This window comes from Rhododendron vialii, chromosome 13a (genome assembly GCF_030253575.1).
Source record: "Rhododendron vialii isolate Sample 1 chromosome 13a, ASM3025357v1".
In the NCBI taxonomy this organism is placed as follows: domain Eukaryota; kingdom Viridiplantae; phylum Streptophyta; class Magnoliopsida; order Ericales; family Ericaceae; genus Rhododendron; species Rhododendron vialii.
Genome location: NC_080569.1, coordinates 16,623,749 through 16,645,873, shown reverse-complemented (window position 1 = coordinate 16,645,873; position 22,125 = coordinate 16,623,749). Strand labels below are relative to the sequence as shown.

Here is a 22,125-nt window from a genome sequence, read left to right as displayed (position 1 = left end):
TCTCGGGCTGAGATTGAATTGGCTTCTTGTACAGTTGGCCCATTTTGGGGCACATAACGAGTCTAATTGGCTCGGAATCGTTCATGTTGTAGAACTCGTTGAAAACATTGATTATACCAAAAATTATTTTCTTAGGATACAAAATCAGTTCCCGATCGAAATGCAATTATTTTCTATACATTGAGTTGGCACATTGGATTGGACCTAATTTCTGAAAAGTAAATGTGTGGATCAATATTTTTTTTTCAATTGGTAGGAGAGATCATTTTATCATGTATGAGGTACAAAGTACAAACTACTGGACACTAAATCCACTGTGTGAGAGTCAACGAGATAATCAAGCTCAACAACTGAACCAATAGGATAAATAAGCCATCAAAGGGACAATAATCACGATAAGTCCAACTCAACTACAACCTCCATTAAGGGGAGAAATAAAAAAGGGAAGAATACTCACACGCAGGTGGGAAGACTCAAACTCCTGACCTTTGTTGGGCCCTGAAATCACCTTAGATCCTTCTTCCCCTTGTTGAACGATGAGGGTGCTCACCGAGTCAGGAGAGGTTTCTGCCTAACCCGGAGAGGTTTCTACTGAGCCTGGGGAGGTTCCCATCGAGCCCAGGGAGGTTGCTGCCTAGCCCGGAGAGGTTCCCACAGAACCCAGGGAGGTTGCCATCGAGCCTGGGGAGGTTGCTGCCGAGCTTGGTACCTGCAAATCGAATGGGGGTGTTCCTCCGCGAAGAAGCTTCGATGAACAAGTCAGTAAGGGGAGGAAGGAAAAGAAGAAGTTAAGTGAGAGAAATGAGAGAGAGAAAAAGTCCTCTGTTCATCTTTTTCAGCCCCTTGCACCTGAAGGGGTGGTCTCATATTTATAGGCAACGATTAGAGTACTGAGCAAGTTGGTTTGTGCCTTACACGCACGTTGTACTATTCCGATGACGTCATTTATCAGAAGATTTTCTCTATCACACCTGTCCTCCACCTATTCACAGAAGCTTCTAAATTGACTTTTGGATATTTGTTAGATCCTTAGGGAGCAGAATTCCGCCAAACGTTACAATAACTGCTGAACGCTAGGGACATGAACGTTTGGGAGATGACCACTCAACGTTAGAGAAATGTCCGCCGAGCGTTAGGGACATGACCGCCGAACGTTAGAGAGATAACCGCTCAACGTTAGGGAAATGTCTATCGAGCGTTAGGGACATAATCGCCAAACGTTAGGGAGATAACCACTCAACATTAGGGAAATGTCCGCCGAGCGCTCGGGACATGACCGCCACACGTTAGTCCCCCAATATCATAGGATGGCGCATCAGGTAGGGGAAGAAACATATGCTTCTCAGTTCCCACAACAAAGAGAGGTAGGGAAAGAAAGTTCCCCAGCCCCGGGGAGGTCTCTATTGAGCCTGGTGCTTCCTGTAGCTTCAGATGCGAATGGGTCCATGAAGTGACGTGTCCATAGCAAATACTGAATTGGTCCGCGATCGCTTTGGACGTTCCGAACCCCTAGATATTTCGGCCCTTGTTGGAGAAGGGGAAATTTTTTCCATATTTTGTGTGATTCTATGATTCTAATCACAGATTGGCAGCCAATATTGCGGTGATTTGTTGCTTAATTGGTGACTGAAATTATGGGATTGTCTCCCTTATTGATCACACGTCATGTGTATTTATATTTAAGGTGTTGTATTACAGCAACCTATGAATAAGAATTCTCCTACCTTCTCCCGTAGATGTAAGTTACAATCTGTGGCTGAACCACGTAAATTACTTCTTGGTTTTTCATTTCTTCATGGCATCAGAGTAGGAAGAAGGTAAGGTATTGTACCCCTTTCCTCACATTCCTGCAAATCTCGTTTTGAGGGTCAAAATCGACTTTGAAGTAAATCGGTTTATTTTTTTCCTCATCGAAACTCGACAGTTTTTTTCGTACTAGTTCTTTTGGGTGTTCTTATTGTTGTTCTTTCCACACATAATCGATGGGTGGACAATCAGAAAATAATTCAGCCCCAAGGCTTTCATCAATTCTTCTTAATGGACTGAATTATGTTTCATGGTCTCGTGTCGTGGCACTAGCACTAGGTGGAAAATCATTGTATGGGCATATTGATGGATCTAAAACCCCTGATAAGCCCACAATTGTGGTTATATTCGGGCTTATCTCGCTCATTTTTGCCACGCTCGCTCGCATAACTCTATGTTTTTGAATGATATTGCGCGAAAGGTGCGTTTTTGGTGGTTACAGGTTTCCTTCTTTAATAAGGCGGATTTTACGCCATGAACTTACCCCATCGTGGATCGGGGACCCGTGGGGTCTAAATGGAGCAATAGCGGAGTCCGGAGGAGCATCGTTGAAGCCCCGGAGAGTTTAATCAAGCCCAGGATGAAGCTGATAAAAAGTTGCCAGAAAAGGAAGACCTACCGGTAGGAGATCAATGCCTACCGGTATAAACCCATTCCTACCGGTAGGAGAGCCTGGTCTACCGGTTCAACTTCAGTCCAGAGAGGTCACAAATTTGCATCGTCCAAGACCTACCGGTGGGTGATCAATGCCTACCGGTAGGAACCCAGTCATAGCAGCTTTCCCCTTTTTGCCCGATGCTGTTCTACCGGTAGCTAATCTTCTCCTACCGATAGAAGATCCCCAGTTCTGCAGATTTTTATTTTCTTTTTCCTTTTTCTTTTGAAACTAAAAAGGGGTAGTATAAATATCCTCTTTGCACGTTTTTAGGGTTATCTTTTACATTTTAAAGCTAGCTCTTTCTCTCTCTACCTCCCTCTCCTCTTCAACTCTCATTCTCTCTTCAAAAGACCATTGATTGTTGGGTTTTGAGGTGGTTGGCTCTCATTAATGTTGTAAATGCTCATGAGATCTTTATTAATCTAGCATTTATTTTCATTTTCAGTATGATTTCGTATCTCACCTTCCCTACCCTAGCTTATTTCATACTTCTTTTCCTCATGGGTGAGTAGTGCAGCAAGGTTAGGTTATGGGATGATTAACATCCCGTAACCAAGGATATTTCTTGTTCTTCTCCTGTCAATCTTTCACTTTCTAAGGATAAACTTATGGTTAGGGCAATTTTACGTACCAAAGCTTGGAGGTGTTAACCTCTTTGATCTTATGTAGGCAAGGGTTTTGATTCCGTACCACATATGATGCTTTGAGCTATGTCCTTCCACGTGTTTGTCAAAATGCCCTTACGCCTTAACCATGTTTACCTTTCTAGTCAAAAGGGAGGAACAAGTTTATCTTTGAGTTATGGGTGCTAGATATCCCTAAACCTAATCTTTAATTTAATCTCCAGTTAAAAAGCCGTAGCTAGGATTAAGTAGCCAGTTAACTAAATCCTTCAGTTGGCCGTCTCAATGCCGAAGTTTGGTTGGCAACCCTAACGCTAAAATCTCTACGCAAGCTATGGATGCGCTCCCTGTGGATTCGATCCCGGACTTCCGGGTATTATTATGCTTTCAACCGACCTAGCCCTACGCTTGGGGCGCTCTTATTCTAACACACCTTATGGTCGCAAGCAACCCTTCCTACGGTGTCCAAACCTCCTAAAACTGATGAAGTTGAGAAGTATGGTGAATGGAAATCCGAAAACCAGTACACCATGTCTTTGCTTCTCAATTCTATGGAACCCAAAGTTGCTGAAATCTTTACCTTTGCTGATAGTGCTCAAGATCTTTGGACATCTGTGAAGGATTTGTATGGGCATCAACACAATGCTGCTCGTATTTATCAATTGCAGCAAGCTATCAATAATTGCGAACAAGGAGATCGTTCTTTTGTCGAATACTTCAGTGAATTGAAGAGCATGTGGGATGAACTTGGTTTGTATCGCCCTCCTGTGACTGATCTTGTAACATTGCAGCAAAAGGGCTGAGCAAGATAAAGTCTTTCAGCTTTTGGCCCACATTAAACCAGAATTTGAGAATCTTCGAAGCCAGATTTTGATGGGATCTAATAGTGACATTCCTTCTCTTTCAAGTGTTTGTGCTAGCATCCAACAGGAAGAAACTAGGAGGAAAGTAATGAACATTGAGCCCAAATCTGCTATTATCCATCCTGAAGCCAGTGCTCTAATGGTGGATAAGAGGAAAGTTGACACTAGAAAGCAAAGTGGTAATTTTTCTCTTAATAAAGGTCGTCACTGTGACCATTGTGACAAAGATGGTCATATTAAGGATCGTTGTTGGATTCTTTTTCCACACTTGAAGCCAAAATTCAAACGAGGAGAAAAGGTGGATAGGGCTGCCAATAGTGTAACTTATGAGGCTTCCGACTTGGTTGGACAATTGAGTAAACTCTTGTAGCAATACAACAAAACAAGTTCCTCTATTGAAACCTCATCCTCTACCCATGTCTCAAGTAACCTTAAAGCTTTTCTTTCCTCAAGCTTTAATAATTGCACTTGGATTGTGGATTCTGGTGCTACTGACCACATTATTAATGATTGTGGTAGCTTATGTGAATTTACTCCTGAAACTAATAATTCTGTGTCGGTTGCCAATGGATCATCGATTCTTATTCATGGATGTGGTAAATTGAAATTTTTTTCTGACCATCCATATTCTGAAGCTCTTTATATTCCATCATTCCCTACCAAACTTCTTTCTGTAGGCAGACTTACCAACACCTTGAATTGTGACATTATTGTTTCTCCTACTTCTGTGATTTTTCAGGAGTCACGGGGAAGAAGAATGGTGAGGGCATTTATTCTCATGGTCTATATCTTCTTGAGCCATCCTCTCCAGCATTGGGCGTCCAACAGTCGAATATTTGGCACCAGCGTTTATGACATCCTTGTGATCGGAATTTGTCTTCACTTGTTCCACATGCACCATCTTCAAGTCCTTGTGAAGCTTGTCAGTTTTCTAAATTGTCTAGGTTGCCTTTTAGTTCTTCTTTATCTGTTACTGCTAAACCATTTGAATTAATTCATTCTGATTTGTGGGGTCCTGCTCCTATTGACTCTTATGATGATTTTAAATATTTTGTCACTTTCATTGATGATCATTCACGTGCAACATGGATTTATTTGTTGAAAAAAAAGAGCGAGGTTGCTACTGTTTTTCAATCTTTTCATGCTATGATTGTTACCCAGTTCAATGCCCATGTCAAAGTGCTCCAATCTGATAATGACACTGAATTTATAAAAAATCTTCTTGCCAATTTTTTGGGAAGCCAAGGGATTATACATCAAACTAGTTGCGTTAACACTCCATAACAAAATGGAGTCGCCGAACGAAAAAATCGACATCTCTTGGAAACTACTAGATCAATCATGTTTCAGATGCATGTTCCCAAAAAAATTTGGTCCTATGGTGTACTTACAACAACCTATGTCATTAATCGTCTTCCAAGTCGCGTCCTTAGGTGTAAGTCTCCTCTCGAAGTTCTTAAGCAACGCAAAATTGATATATCTCATATACGAGTTTTCGGATGCCTTTGTTATGTGTATGTTCATGCGTCCCATAGAGATAAACTTGATGTTCATGCTCGTAAATGTATTTTTCTTGGGTATTCTTCCACCCAAAAGGGATACAAGTGTTTTGATCCCGAGTGAAAAGTTCTTTGTCTCTCGTGATGTTCGTTTTGTTGAAGATACACCTTTTTTTCAAATCTCGAATGATAATCAGCTTCAGGGGGAGTGTTTTGATGATGTCATTCCTCTTCCAATTATTGAGACGGGTTCTGTTGATTCTTCATCCGAATTAAATGCCCCACCGGAAACTTCCTCCGTGACCCCTCCTGGTGAAGTCCAAGTCCCTCCTTCGCCCCAACGTCAGTCCTATTCTCCATATGTGCCACCCCAACGTTGCTCTACCAGGGTAAGTCATCCTCCAGCCAAAATGCAAGATTTTTATAGCTATCATGCCTTTGCTTTTCCTATCCAAAACTATTTGTCATATGCTAATGTGTCTCATTCAGACTCTGCTTTCTTGAGTTCTATTGCGCATAAGCCTACTAGCTTTCATGAAGCTAATAATCATTCAGTTTGGAAATCGGCTATGAAGGAAGAATTTCTTGCTCTTGATCAAAATAAAACTTGGAGCATTGTTCGATTACCAGAAGGAAAAAAAGTTGTAGGATGCAAATGGGTTTATAAAATCAAATACAATAGTGATGGGACAATTGAGCGATATAAGGCCAGATTAGTTGCAAAGGGATACGCTCAAACTTATGGAGTGGACTACAAAGAAACATATGCCCCAGTTGCCAAAATGAACACGGTCCGAGTATTGTTGTCGGTTGCTGTCAATTGTAATTGGGATTTGTTTCAGATGGATGTGAAAAATGTGTTTTTACATGGAGAACTAGAAGAGGAAGTTTACATGACTATTCCCCCTGGACACCCTCAAGAATAACATAAACAGTTACCTCGAGCATGGTATGCTAAGCTCAGTTTCGTTCTTATGAATAATGGGCTCAAAAGAAGTTCTGCTGATTCATCCTTGTTTGTTAAACATGCTGCCATGAGAACAATAGTTGTTTAGTTGTATGTTGATGATATAATCGTCACCGGAGATGATATGAATGAAATAGCCAACTTAAAGTCTCTTTTGCACAAGAAATTCGCCATTAAGGACTTGGGGACGTTGAAGTATTTTTTGGGGATGGAGATTGCTTCCTCGAAAAAGGGTTTGATCTTGAATCAAAGAAAGTATGTTTTAGATTTACTAAAAGAGACTGGCAAGACGGGTGCTAAACCCATTGAAACCCCTATTGATGCTTCTGGAAAAATTGGGGTTGAAGGTGAACTCTTGACAGATGTTGGTCAATATCAGATACTTGTAGGTAAGTTAATTTACCTTACTATCACTTGCCCCGATATCACTCATGCTGTAAGTCTTGTGAGCCAATTTATGCATGCTCCAAGGACTAATCATTTGACTGCAGTGAATAGAATTCTTCAATACTTGAAATCTTCTCCTGGACGGGGCACATGGATGCGCAGAAATGGTCACACAAACATTATTGGATATACAAATGCTGATTGGGCAGGAAGTCCAGTTGATCGGCGTTCCACTACAGGTTATTGTACTTTTGTTGGTGGAAATTTTGTTACTTGGAAAAGTAAAAAGCAGAATGTTATTGCTCGTTCAAGTGCGGAGGCAGAATATCGAGCCATGGCTTCAACAACCAGTGAGATAATATGGCTACGTGCTCTTTTACTTGATTTGGGTTTTGAATCTTCCCAACCAATAAACATGTTTTGTGACAATCAAGCAGCAATCCACATTGCTTCTAATCCCGTGTTTCATGAAAGAACAAAGCACATCGAAGTTGATTGCCATTTTGTAAGGGATAAGGTACAAGATAATGTTATTAGCATGTCGTATGTTCGTAGCTCTGATCAGTTAGTTGACATATTTACCAAAGGCTTGCCTTCAATGAGATTTCACGAGATCTTGTCCAAGTTGGGCTCGATCGATATTTTCGCACCAACTTGAGGGGGAGTGTTGGAGAAGGGGAAAATCTTTCCATATTATGTGTGATTCTATGATTCTAATCACAGATTGGCTGCCAATATTGCGGTGATTTGTTGCTTAATTGGTGGCTGAAGTTATGGGATTGTCTCCCTTATTGATCACACGTCATGTGTATTTATATTTAGGGTGTTGTATTACAGCAACCTATGAATACGAGTTCTCCTACCTTCTCCCGTGGATGTAAGTCACAATCTATGGCTGAACCACATAAATTAGGTTTTTCGTTTCTTCAGCCCCCTACAATCTCCTAGTGAGATGTAAGAGTTCTGGCTAACTGAGCTAGCCCCATTTGATTATGTTTGGATCAATATTGAATGGTATCCAACAACATGAATTTTTTAAGACTTCAAATTTTACAAAATAAAGATTTCGATTATCAAAATAGGCCCGTGATGATTCTCCAAATGGGCAAACAGCATGGTGTAGTCCACTTATGTACCCTTTTGGGAAAATGACGGCCAATAACATGTTTTGATAATTAATACCCGCCAAGGGTATTTTCAGTATTAACAATTGTTCTTGGCATGTCCTTGGAGAGTATTAATTATCAAAACACGTTCTGGGCCGTCATTTTCCCTACCCTTTTTGAAGGAAAGAGGAGCCCAACCCGAGTTTTGTTGGGTTTCCAGGCAGCCCTGCTTGCTTCCAACATTCGCACAAGAAATCGATCAGTTTTTTACTGGGGTTTTCGAATTTTTATTGGCACTTTGGCAGTTTTGGAATGTGGGTTAGCATAAAAAATTTCACCTGGGTTTTAGTGAGGGTTTGGGTGTATTTCTCCGAAAGATGCTACAGATTCAGGAGCTGATTTCAGGATGACAATGGCCCCGAAACTGATGAATACCCGAACTTCTCTCCACCAACACCAATTGGGACGGTTTCTAATCGATTGTTTAATTGCGGGTTTAAACTTGATTTTTAATATTAAAAATTTCGGTCCAGGTTCAATCTTCTGTACCGCACTAAAATGCGAACTTGAACCAGGTCCTGCCATTCCTAACCCAAAAGACAGGAACCAGTTGACAAGTTACCAACCGGGGCAATAGCCAAGTTGCCAACAACCATTATTACTGGTTTTTTCATTTCAAGATATTTGTTCATCCCTTTTGGCTTCAGTAACATTTTCCATCCCGACAGGAAGTTGGGGAGATATAGAGAATTACCACAATCACCTCTAAACTCTGAAAGCAAAGCAAGATTTTGCAAATCCATGTAAAAGTTGCACAAATTAAACGGATAAAAAGCAAACAACATCACAACGATGGGGCATCCTAACAAAGTTGGCAACCAACCCCTCGGCAATCACCTGCCATTCCAAACCCAAAAGACAGGAACTAGTTGGCAAGAAACCAACCGGGGCAATAGCCAAGTTGCCAACAACAAAAACAAGGTGATTGTCGAGTTGGGGCATAAAGAACATAACCACTATTGAATTCATATCATATCTCGTAACTGAACTCTGAACTCAAACGAATTGGTAGATCTTTCTGCGTTTCACAAACATACAAAAACACTTGAGAACAATGCCAGTTGTACGCACATCATGATTCCAGTAATGGATAATCAAATCATTCACACAACCATCCCTCCTAATTGGGCTTTTCAGAAAACATGTACCATAGTTTCAACAGTGTTGTCTTCCTTTTTGTTATTCCTCGAACATTTTCTGCATGGCCACTTGTATTCTCTCCGTGGATTAAAGCATATTCTGTTGTGTCCCTACTAATCTCGACGAGGTTATCTCTTTAAGATTTACAGGGCAATGCATTCATTTGCAAAGCTTATCTTTCATGTTTACATCTCAATCCTCACAAAGGGAATTATTCAAATCTATTTGACTATACATTCAACATAAAAAAAGAATTAGTATTTGGGTTCAAGAGAACTCAGCCTGTTCAACATTCACACCTCGCCTGTGGGTTAGCTGAGGGCTTGAGTATTCAACACCACCTTCAGTTGACGAGATATGGGTTGATACAGATGAATCAGGCACTGAACTTGATACTGACAAGTTTGGTTGGTAAGTTTGAGTTCTCAAACTATGAGAAGCCAGAGAATGCGGTGGGCTTGGTGTTTCAGGAGCCGGATGCCCTTGAGCCTCTTCTGCAAGTCGCCTCAGAAGGTTCATGACAGTGGGAAGAAACCGTGACGTGACGGAAAGAACTCCGGCTAGCTGCCACAAAGAGAGCATGTAAGTTGGCTTATGTCCACACTAAAAAACAAGAAAAACTCATAGGAGAACATTTCAACCCATGAAGGGCAATCGCAATGCCAAAACAACATTGCATACCTCTTGCTATATAGATAGATGGTCATTGCCTAAGGGCACATCTCAAAAGCACATCTGCCCTTAAGATCTTTTTCCAAGAAGCCTAAGCAAATATTTTTAATTCTCACAGAGATGACAGCAAGAGTACACGGTATACCAATAAACATGTATGGTGGCATCTTAGCCCAATAATGAACAAAAAAAATGCTTTAAGAGAACACTAAACTGAGCTGAAAATAAACAGGAGTTTTGAACTCCAGTTCCTGTAGATCAACTGGTTTAACATAAAACAATTACAGAATCCAGAAATAAACCACGGTACGCATCGCATAAAACCAAGATCTCTGTGCTTTAAAGAGATCCAAATTACCCAATAAGTGGAGAGTAAAGAAGAATCCGGTAAATTCTTCACTCACATAGCCATGACGGAACTCCCCAGGAATGTCCATTTGCACCCATAAGGCTTTCGCAAGTAAGAATACAACAAATAAGATCATTGGGTAAAGAGGATTCCTGTTTCAGCAAGGAGTAAAAGGTAAACAGAGCAAATAGAAGGGGCAAAAACAAGAAATAAAAGTTAAGCAGAAACTGAATTTTGGAAGAGTAGTGCTATTGGTACCGACGGTACCATAGGGAAAATGTACCGACGGCCACCGGACGGCCGTCTCCGGCCACCGGACGGCCGATCCGAGCCGTCCAAAAATTTTAAAAAATAAAACCGAGTGGGCCTACGCGGGAATCAATGGCATCCGAGGTGTGTAGAGTACTTGATCCGAGCACCCATTTTTCGTGTATATACACGTATATACAAATATACACGAAAAATGGGTGCTCGGATCAAGTACCCTACACACCTCGGATGCCATTGATTCTCGCGTAGGCCCACTCGATTTTATTTTTTAAAATTTTTGGACGGCTCGGATCGGCCGTCCGGTGGCCGGAGACGGCCGTCCGGCGGCCGTCGGTACATTTTCCCTATGGTACCCGTCGGTACCAATAGGATTTCTGATTTTGGAAATGTGTCATGTTAGTGTTTGTGTGTGCAACAGAGTTAACCATCATAGATTAGAAGTAATTACTTTAAAAGAAGCATGAATTCATTAAACCCAAGAACAATCATCGCCAAGATAGCCCAAGGAGGAGGTAACCAGTTGTTGCTCTTTTTGTAAGCCTCCTGAAGAAAACAAACAATACTCATGAATGAGATATGGACTGGGTGACCAAAAGGGGGAGGAAAGAGAAAAACGCACATGCTGAATATGTAAATTGGCACCCACACCCATACCCGATTCCATGTAAGATATCATACATATGATACCAACTGTTTTGAAACCATGAATCTCCACAAGACAAATCTCTAGAAAGTTACACCATTGAATTAGCAATTGCATATTTGCATCAGAGTCCAATAGACATGTACCCACGATTTCAAAAGTCCCATCATCAGGCACGTGATAGAAAATATTGAAGAAAAATACACAAATAGTGACGGAACAAAGAAAAATGGAAAAAAGAAAAAAAGAGACATGTTCTAAAAATTTATCATCCAACAAGAGGGAAAAATGGAAAATTTGTCAAAAGAATTTTCCAACTTCCCCATAACGCAATGGTTGGATATATAATCAGGAAAATCAAGACAGGACCTTGAAATAGGAAAAAAAATTCACAAAAAGGAGGTTTACTCATGTACCTGTGCAGAATTAGCTAGAGTGACTGAATAGTCGGTTTCTGACTTAAATTGTCTCCACAGAGTCTTACACTGCACGGGCGTAATAAGAGTCTTGTCCTGCGGTATCTAGCAAAGTACGCTCCTCAATGGACAATCAGTCAACTCAAACCAATTGATACACCCTCACAGGCAGAAAGGCTAAACATCAGTATAAAGTATATATTACCTCTGCCCATGAGCTTGAGGCAAGGGGATCTACGGAATCTCCAATCCTCCTACCTTGGGAATAAGGAACACCAACTGTTCCATCCATGAGCGATGAGAAAAGTACATTCTCTATCTTATCTGGCTTCTTGTCCAAACGAATGGCAGCCATAACAGATAAAAGCTTCAGTGACTGCAATATAGTGACAAAATACTTCATTCATAAATTACCAATTATGCACAAAGTCAATATGAAATCCCAGTTCGAAACAAAGAGAAGAGAAGAGAAGAGGTGCAGAGAATGTTAAGAGAATAGGGTTCAAAAGCTCAATGAACCTTTTACACCAACATCTATTTGCATACTAACATGAAGACAGTTACAATAATGCCATGACTAACACATTAAGAGAACAAATTAAATATAACAATCTACTGGCTCCAATAACAAAACACCTTAACCAATTACCTCAGAGCGGGCATTTTGTGTGATGGTTCTAATATCTTCCTTTCCAGTCCAAACCCTCGGCATTGAATCTATGTCATGGTTGAAGACACTCGAGAACCTACATGCAGTCCGAAAGTAATAAGCAACAAAAACAAGACATAAGCATTTGAAAAGATACATTAAAGATGTATAGAAGTACATACCTATCCTTCATAAGAATTAGAACTTTCCCAGCTTCCTCCCTAGATTTTTTTTCCACTATACTTCTTGCATAGTCTCTCAAATTTTGCACCATTTTGTCAAATGTTGATTGGTCCAACTCAAAACTGGTGACAGCAGATGAAAATCCTGATATTGCAGCCTCAGTCTCACGTCTTAGAAGCCTTCTTATAGACGCCCAGGTATCTTTCCCACCAGCCTCCAGAAGGGACTCCATAGGTGCAGCCAGGGCTTGATCGAGTTTTTCCTGCAAGAAAGGGCAATCTAAAAAGACGATATCCATGCTTGGGAAAACCAGTCTCCCCAAAAAATAAAATAACGTAAGACAGAAAAAGATTCGGCTGAAAATAACACCCATGACCATGAATTCCACATCACGTTGGCAGAACCTCTTGGTTAGCAATGGTTTCTGACAACTTTGCACTACGAACTGAGGATGCATAAGCCTCAATGTCACGAAGAAGTTTCTCCCGCAATCTTGAAGCGTCCCAATTAGCTTGCTGTATAGAAGCATCTGAAAAAGTGGTGGTAATGGAATAGCAACTACTGTACAAAGTGAGGATATGTGTATAACAAGGTGAGGATGAGTAATGGAATAGCAACAACTGTACAAAGTTTGACATTACAATTAACACAAAATCCAAATATCACAATGGGAGGCAATATCATAAATATCAAAAAGTGGAGATTAAGAAACTAAAAAATGGACCCAATTTTATAAGAACCTATACGTAAATGTGTATCTCTGAAATAAGAAAGTATAGATGCATCAAGCAAAAGGCACTCCTCAGAAGCCCCAATGCTAGCTTTTCCATTTGTTTAATTAGGAGGCTTAAACATAGCAAGGGATTCAAGACACAACTAAATACTAGATTAAAAAGACCCCATCTTCAGAAATAGCACCGTCAACTTGAGCAGACAGATTAACACATGATTATGATCCTCTTCAAAAAGATCTCAAACTCTTAGACAAAATGTGGGGTTTTTGGCTTCAAAATTCTATTGGTTGATGATGGTCACGCAGAAGACATGAAAAAACAAATACAAATTAAAATCAGAAAGCCAATCTTCTTCTTCTTCGAGGCAGTTTGAGCAGATGAAAGAGAAGGAGTAGGGTTTCGGAGCTGTGAAGAGTCCCAAGATCATAAGTGTTGCAAAAGAAAGAGACATCAGAGTGCTTTGCTTACAAATTGTCAATTCAAACCATGTGCACATAAAAAAATTAGAACCAACTTCAAGAGAGTTAATTGATAGAGATATAAACTAGAATAGCCAGTTTACACGAGACAAAAGTAGATTAAAATTCTTTGGTTTTAGGCTAATCTAAGATTCTAATAATAAATCATGCCCATACAAATCAAAGCAGAATTTTCAGCAACTATATCAAAGGCCTCATTACATATGCACAAGGCAGCATAATTCCATCAATCTAATGCAGTACCTGCACAACTCCTGTCGAACTCAAGCATACATGCCTGCTTGCAGTTACGAACAGAAACAGCAAATCCATCTCCTATAAGCAAAGATTGTTCGAGATGTGTCTTAAAACTCTCAAGTGCTTTAGAACGTAAATGTCCCAACATGGTGACATAGGCAGGATGCACTAACTGCACAAAACATAAACCAGAGAGCATATGACAAATAATAAACTCCCCGACAAGCAAACAACGAACATAATTACGCAGAGTAATAAAAATCCTGCAGACACATGCCAAGACATTTACAATACTTCAGAGGCAAGTCTCAACAGGAAGATTTATTGAGAATTCAATAACAACATCCCATTCCTTAATGAAGGTTGTCAATACATGTATCTAATTCCCTTACATGGTGTGCATCATCAGTGACACATAACCCAAGTCAATGGTCGTTGCCTTGTCAGGAACTCCAACGCCTAGGATCCATGAGTCAGTCTAATGACGTGACATGTGAACCAATCAAGTCTCTATATCTTCCCCTAATGGATCCAGCCATGTAGGCAAGGCTAACACTTGTGGTGCCTTAATCTCAGATTCTCATGCTAGGCGTTGAGGCAAAGGCTGCACGGTTGCCAGGTGCGGGTATGTCCCTAACTCTAAGTGTCAATTCATCCAATTTTGATGTCCAAAGACTTGTGGACATGAAGGAATATACCTATTTCAGTATTTCTAAACACACTTCCGTAATCTTGAAGGGTAAAAATAATGCTTACAAAGTGCAATAGAGCATCTCATATACTCCTATAATAATCTTCACCAATTGAAATTATCCCACCATCAAGCTAAATCCACATGACCGTGGAAAATAGGTAGTTTCCCCTTCCCTCCACCACATAACGCACCACTTTGAATTAAACTAGGCCTCCTTTCTTGAATCATGTCATGAATATACTAAGGACAGAGTGCCATAAGAACAAGAATAAAGGGGAACACTCCACATGTTTTTCTTCTCACCACTATACCCCCTTGCTTATGGTGTGCTCAAACCAGTCAGTCGATGTCCTTTTTGCTCTCCTCCAACTTTTTGCCGATTTTAACCATTGCAGCCCAATCAGATCTCAGCTTATCCCCTTAACCCTTAAATACCATAGCCAAATATTGCAAATCAACCCTTCCGCATAAAAGATCACGCAAGAAGAGAAGTTATTTATCAGATAGCTTACAGAAGATCAAACACACACGTGTGTGCTCTAATTCAATCCACAAAAACTGAAATGTTGGTATCAGAACTAGTAAAGCATCAACGAGGTCGAGGTGAAGTCAACAAGTTATGATGTAAGAGGATCAATCCTCAGAATAATATAACTAGGATGGTATGGACCCATTCCAAGCAACAAGAGGGCATAAACATGAAAATATGTTTCACATGTGTTTTCCTGAATAACAGCCATCATGAAGGCATGTAAATGACAAAATATGATTCTAGCTCATCAGTGAACAAAAATATGTTTCTACCTGCAATACTTTTGACTCTAACTGTTGTCTCTTTGCCTTTCTCACAAGTTCATCAAAGTAGAAAGCCTCCATATCATATCTACAGAATAAGAAAAAAGAGAGTAAATGAAGAACATTATGTCTTTGATGGAAGGGTGCAGAAATAAGAGATAAGTCATTGTTAAAATCTTTTCCATGTTTCCAATAATCTAGTGTGCTGCTGTTATATTTCTATTATCTCTGCAAGATCAAGTATGTTTTTATGGCTCAGATAAAAAAAAAAATAGTATGTCATTATGGACAAGACTTGCTGGATATAGGCTTCAGTTACACTCCATTGGTCTTTAAAAACTCAAGCTGACTTAGTTCAGAGTACTCATTTGCGACTTCACACTTACTCCGAAAGATAGGTATCTAAGATTGAACTGAGCTTCTTCCCAAAACCAGGTACTCGACCAGATTGAATGGCTTCCTCCAAATCCAACCAACGCTATTCGGAACAAAGAAATAAGAAATGCATAATGAATGATTTCTCATTTGTTACAGAGAGCAACCCAAACAGCAGATAGATGCACAAATACCTCATCAGAGGTCAAGCGTCTTAGCTTATCACTGGCAATCTCTTCACACCGGACAGTGGCAACCATGACCTAACAATCCAAAAGTGAGAAATTAATACAAGTCGATAGTAAGAACTGTGTTGTGCAAAACCAAGGCTATATATCAATCAAACTGAAGATTAATGCATAACCTTGTGAGCAGGAAGGTCTAGGTCCCTATTTTCTTTTATAACTTTCCATATCTGCTGAGCACTGAAAGAAAATCCTGAGCTAGGGACAACACCTCTTCTATCCCCAGCAAGCCCTCCTGGAGCAATAGAATGGAAAAAACGCTGCCTCAATTGAGCAACCTGCATAAGAGGACACATAAGCACAGTACTATACACAGACACCGACAATTCTACCCTCCACTTTGTAATTGGATATCCAGATCTGTAGCTTATATTGTCAGCATTGGTTGGCTTTAACTTCTTCTGAACATAGATTTCCTCAGTTTAAACATTCACAAATTTACCATCTAAAATTTCAACTGGCATAACTAATAGATGCTAAATTGCAGGTTTGGCATCAAATTTGTTTGGGAATCGAAAGGAATTTTAGGACTTGAATTCACATAAATAATGTGAGAGTGAGAGTCTAAGACTGCAATATGATTCTGCCAGCAAAAACCTAAAGGGTGCTGCTTACTTAGCAAGTGCGAGAATGTTGAAACAGACGCCGTGGCTTTATTGTGGCTCAGTAATTTTCTTTGCTAAGGAAAACAAACTCACTTAAAAGGGATCAACACATGTTGGAGATGATTTATCAATGACCTAGAGAAACATGCTCAATAGTGCTGCTGGATAATTGAAAAAATAAGTTATAATAATGGATGGCAAAAAAAATTATCCAGCTCCATGATAAGCACTATATACGGGAGGATCCACCTGCTCTTTAAACTGCTCTTCCTTCTCTTCATAGCTAGATAAAGCAGTGACCTCCACCTACAGGCCCACAAAATATTGAGGTCAGAAAGAAAACTTGTACACCCAGAGAGAGAGAGAGAGAGAGTAATCTTGCATTGAAAAATTCACTAAGAGGTGTGTCCTTGTGAGCCTGGGGCTTAGAAACTGTATCCCATATCTGCAAGAATATAATCAATCATCAAGGCAATTGACAGAAATCCATGCATTCGTAGCCATGTGACAGAGGGAGCAGAAGGGAAGGGCAAATGTACAAGCAAAAACGTACCTTCTGAATATCTTCCCTCAGAACAGGCTCCAAATGTTCAAGCGGGGTCTACATGAGACGATCATGAATACAGAATGATCCAAATTGAGCGAAAAGGCGAATCAGAAAGCCCGCACCAGGTCATTGAATAAAAATTACTTTTTTCAAAAAAAAAGAAAGAAAGAAAGAAAGACACTGGACGGAAAAGTAGCATACCTTGGTTTTATCACGTATTACAAAGAGAAGTGTAGTTTTGCGGGGACTAAATAAGCGCATCATAACCTACATGAGAGTAAATACAATGACATGACCAAGACCAGCTACACCATTATTACCAAAAGGAAAAACTTTGAAAGGGCAGTACCTGAAATACTGTTTTTAGAAGAGGCCTGTTGGCAGCTTGCTCCCGGCCGATATCATGACACCACCTGCAATCCCATATAACACATCCCATTCATGTTCCATAGGGTACTCAGGGACATCAACAACCAAGGGGCTAGGCTAGGGCACAGTAGAGGGTTCATTAGGATCAAGAGACCACAAAAGCAAGCTCATAACTAAGCATAATGAGCCAAATGCATTAGAATAAATGTATCCAAGTAAACAGCAGCTGGCTGTTGTTTGTTTAGTAATAATTTGCTGCAATAGTAGTATCAAAAATCAATCAGACATGAATACGGCCAACTGCAAATAATTCAATCCAAAACTTGTTCACAACGCATCATTATATTGTTCCAGCAGCATTTGAATGAATAGAAATTGAAGAAGCATGCAATTAAAAGGCAATTGCTATTCCAGCTATGTTCAGATGCTGTAAGCGAAAATTTGGCTTAATGCAATACATGTGAAAATTATGTCAAACTTTTTCCTTGCAAATGTCATAAACTTAAAAGCAACCACAAACGTTTATTTACTTTATATGACTAACCTTAATTAAGTAGTCACTTTCAAATTGAACAAAATATTGACTTTAACAAGATAAATGCAACTAAAATGTGGTAACAGGACCGTCCAGCACTGAACCCATTTTTCCAAATTTATGCCAGTCTGGCCCAAACTCATATCACTGTGTGGAATCCCAACCACCAAAAGACAGACAAGCATCAAGATATTGACATCCAAAAAAAATTGTATAAAAAACTTCCATACTCACATATTTATGAGTACTATGTCTGAAATTGCCAAAGCAAATAGAGCACTTTGTTTCTCGAAGGCTGTGTCATCCTGAAATTGAGAAAATAAACAACTGGACTTGAATTACAAGAAATAAGTTGAGCAATTAAGGGAAAATTTCTCCAGTCCTCTTACAAGACACAAAAAAACATGCACATCCCGCACATATAAATAGCATTTTGAATAGCATAAATTGCTAACTGGTAAGTAAGCCCACATATTGTGGCAGTCTGGCAGAGGTGCTACAGATCAAAAGATCGACATAGAATCTACCAAAGAGATACATAGCAAGAACATGCCACCAAATGGAATCCCCACTCCACCAACAAGATTGGACTTATAAGAAGAAAATTTCATTTTCAACCAGCCTTTGAATGTCGTTATATCGTTCTGAAAGTAGATGCAGAGACGCCTGTCACAACATTTTACCTAACCACCAAAAAACGATGATGGAATTTTCCTGATAATAATGTCTGATACAAAGTTCTAAAGCAAACCAAGTACATAATGCAACTCTTCAGTTTAAGAATGCCAATTCACTAACACAATCACGAAACAAACATCCATAATTAGCTGCCACCATAGATGTAATAGGCTATCCCCCTTCCCTCCAAAACACCAAATTCATAAACTGAAAGGAACCTAAGTTATAACTATAGGGCCCAAATGCATAAACCAGTTTAAATTAAAGCAGCAAAAGATCTCTCATTGAACAGGGTAATCCTTGAAGAGTTGAAGTCTTCCCTCATTCCTTCAACAAGAAATAATCTAAAAGCTCCAGGGCCAAAATGAGACGACGATAGGATATAAAAGATGGAAAGTGTCGAAGTAACTTTCCTAGTCCCAACTATCTTTGACAACTTTTCAAACAAGGCCATCTTATGAAGTTATGTGAAAATATCATGTAATTATTCAGTTTCAGTATACGATCCAAATGGTTTGGAAGGAAAAACTATATGCCACTACATCAAACAGAGTCAACCCTCCATTGCTCAAAATGCATAATCTTTCTAGAGGCTATAGGACCCCTAGATCAAAATCTCTTGATTACTTAAGTGGTATAATCACCCCCGCAAGGCATGTAAACTACAATGTCATATTAGTATATTACCATTAGTGCATTAGAGAAGCTAACATCAGCTACTCTGTTATTTCACCCTAAACAAGCACAAAAGGAAAAACTACATTCTCGATTCTTGTAGCCGGGATGAAAGGTAATGTTTGTTCTCCTACTTCCTAATGTACAAGCATCTCATTTCCATCTCTACTATACAGAAACAGGCAACAAGACTTCAAAAATGTAATTTTGGAACAGGACGCCAAGTAGGGTTGAGCTCTATCTTTTTCCGCTTTCCTTTATAGTCGAAGTAAGAAACATGAATGCACAAGGTCATTACCTCGCCTCTTTCTCTCCCATCTGTACCCTCTAAATCCATGACAATTGTACACGGTTCAATCCCTACAGCCTTTGCAATCCAAATGCCCTTTGTTGTTTGGCTCCTACAACAAAGTGATACATGTTACATGTCTCCTCGTATGCAGCGGATGCTAATAGCAGCAAGATAGAAATAGGCAATTTGAAGCAGAATTCATCAAAAAATACGTCCTAACCTTCCCCTGAATGCATCCATCTCCCTAAAATTGGTACTGAAAAGATGATTCAACAGTGTGCTCTTCCCTGTTGAATTGAAGCCTCTATTAGTCCACTAGAAGTACATGTGTAGTATCTATCCACAGAAATACGCTTTCACCATTTTCAACCACCAGTATATACTCTCCTCGTATTGCTTGTCTATACGAAAACTCAACTTTTTAAGGGACCTCTCCTCAGAAAGTTTAATTAAAATTTCAAGAATACCCTCTTCATCAAAAAACTATTTTTAATCACTTATGAGGGTTGGATTGTGGAAATTTACGCACTTTTTTACTATGACCTATTTTTGGGCATTCTAAAATAGAATAATGGACAAGAAATATGGAACGGAGGGAGTGTTACAAAGTCGACGCAAATATAAATAGACAGGGATAAAGCTGAATTGAACTGAAGAAGTCTCAGCCTCACCAACAACTAATCCACATTACATAGATACGTACCACTGCTTTGTGGGCCCATGATTGCGACGACGGCGTACGAAAGTCCCAAGTCGGCGAGCTTGGCAGTTTTCATGAAGTTGTGGAGACCGGTGACGTTGAATTCGCCATTTCCGTCGATGAGTTGAGTCGAGCAACAATCTTGTTCGCCCATGAGTCAAGTGTATTTGGATTCTTCTGTTCTGTATGTATAACCGAAGAGTCTTTTTTTTTTTGTGGTAGAATTGCAAACAAAGTTTGGTTCTTTATCATCTATGGTTTCCAAGGGGAAGAGGATGGAGTAAAAGAAGAAATTATTGGCGGGGAGAATATACCGTTCGTGCTCTTTGCCTCTTTTTGTCTCGTAGTTGTATAGGTTTCGAATAATGAAGAAGGGCAAGGGAATTAAAGAACCAGTCTACTGGCACAGCAAATTTGTGTGCAGATTGTGCAAATTTTTTTTATGTAGAGTCTATTATGGATTTCACACAAGTGATTCGAGTTGTTCATCAAGTTTAAAACATTTTTTCAAGGGCTTTCGCAAAAAATCAGTTCAATCCGATACCTATAAATGCTTGATTTAATCATCGAACTTTTCGTTCAAGTTTTTAGAAAATGAAAAGTTAGACGATTAAATCAAGTATTTATAGGTATCGGATTGAGCTGATTTTTCGCGAGGGCCCTTGAAAAAATATTTTAAACATAATAAACGGCTCGAATCACTTGTGAATGATCCTTAATAGGCCCCACATAGAAATTTATGTACAATCTGTGCACAAATTTACTGTGACAGTAAACTTTCTGGGAATTAAAATACTCAGTAGAGAGAGAGAGACCTTTCTTGTCTCGGACGTTACCGCCACGGGAAGATTAGCCTCGTTGGGCAGTAAAGTATACTTGTACTCGCCTTGCGTTTCTGCGGATTAAAAAAGAAAAGAAAAAAGTATACTAGTACTCCACGTATAATTTTTATTTATTTATCTGTACGTATAATTTATAAGTACCGCATATTTTTGCCTCGTTGAGCATAGTAGTATTATTATCAAAAAAGCATAGTAGTATTACTTAGTACTGCATTTTTTATTTTTGAAATGATGAAGAGTGTCTCGATAAATTTGACTAATTTCCTCAACCCCTTACACGGCCATTTTCACCCGTTTATGTGAGTGAGGTGGCTCTACAAAAAAAATAGCTATTGAAAGGAATCGATCCTGCGACCTTGGAGTAATAATTATATCTCTTCTGAAGCAAGTCGATTAACCACTCCGACAATTCTGGGGTTTGAGAAAATGAAGACAAATGGTTATTGTGCAAATTTCTAATACTTTAACATTATACACAATATAATTTGTATAGTGCATTTGATTAGAAGATAAACTTTAAATTATTTATACGAGGCGGTTTCGAGAACACCTAAAAAAATATCTTATAATTTTCGATCAAATTTTAATGATCCGAGCCGATCAATATGATCAGAACGTGATTTTAAGGGTAACCCCAAGAAATCAGCATAAAAAATGATCGGGAAGGACTTGATCTGAGTAGTTTTTATTTGAACGGTTCAATTAAAAACTGCTAAAAATAAGCACTTTCTGGTCATATTTTTTGTTAGTTTCTCACGGGTACCCTTAAAATCACATTCTGCACACATTGAACGGTTCGGATCATAAAAATTTGATCGAAAACTATGAAATTGAGATTTGGAGTGTTTTTTTTAGATGTTTTTATAGGTGTCTCTGGTTCCGGGGACACCTAAAAAAATATCTCATAATTTCCGATCAAATTTAAATGATCTGAGCCGCTCAATGTGATCAGAACGTGATTTTAAGAGTACCCGAGAGAAATCAGTAAAAAAATGACCAGAAAAGTCTTGATTTGAGCAGTTTTTATTTGAA

General features: G+C 39.4%; 1 protein-coding gene across 5 annotated transcripts; it reads right to left on the bottom strand.

The window, feature by feature from the left end:
* Nucleotides 1-9,014: 9,014 nt before the first annotated feature.
* Nucleotides 9,015-20,632, bottom strand: LOC131313023 (protein ROOT HAIR DEFECTIVE 3 homolog 2). Of its 5 annotated transcripts, none has more exons than XM_058341075.1 (22): nt 20,255-20,632; nt 19,772-19,838; nt 19,558-19,660; nt 18,141-18,211; nt 17,352-17,415; nt 17,204-17,269; nt 17,009-17,056; nt 16,838-16,900; nt 16,705-16,761; nt 15,970-16,128; nt 15,800-15,868; nt 15,617-15,708; nt 15,240-15,318; nt 13,748-13,913; nt 12,696-12,820; nt 12,291-12,553; nt 12,109-12,205; nt 11,665-11,835; nt 11,460-11,564; nt 10,849-10,943; nt 10,186-10,282; nt 9,015-9,673 (listed from the first exon to the last, which is right to left on the bottom strand). In XM_058341075.1, the coding sequence occupies exons 1-22, from the start codon at nt 20,403-20,405 to the stop codon at nt 9,377-9,379; spliced, it is 2,505 nt and encodes an 834-aa protein (XP_058197058.1). In that variant the 5' UTR covers nt 20,406-20,632; the 3' UTR covers nt 9,015-9,376. The 5 variants fall into 5 exon arrangements, with proteins under 5 accessions (XP_058197058.1, XP_058197060.1, XP_058197061.1 ...); XM_058341077.1 differs by lacking the exon at nt 20,255-20,632 and adding an exon at nt 18,362-18,589 and having other exon boundaries at nt 19,772-19,793; XM_058341078.1 differs by lacking the exon at nt 20,255-20,632 and adding an exon at nt 18,362-18,550 and having other exon boundaries at nt 19,772-19,787.
* Between the last annotated feature and the right edge of the window lie 1,493 nt (nt 20,633-22,125).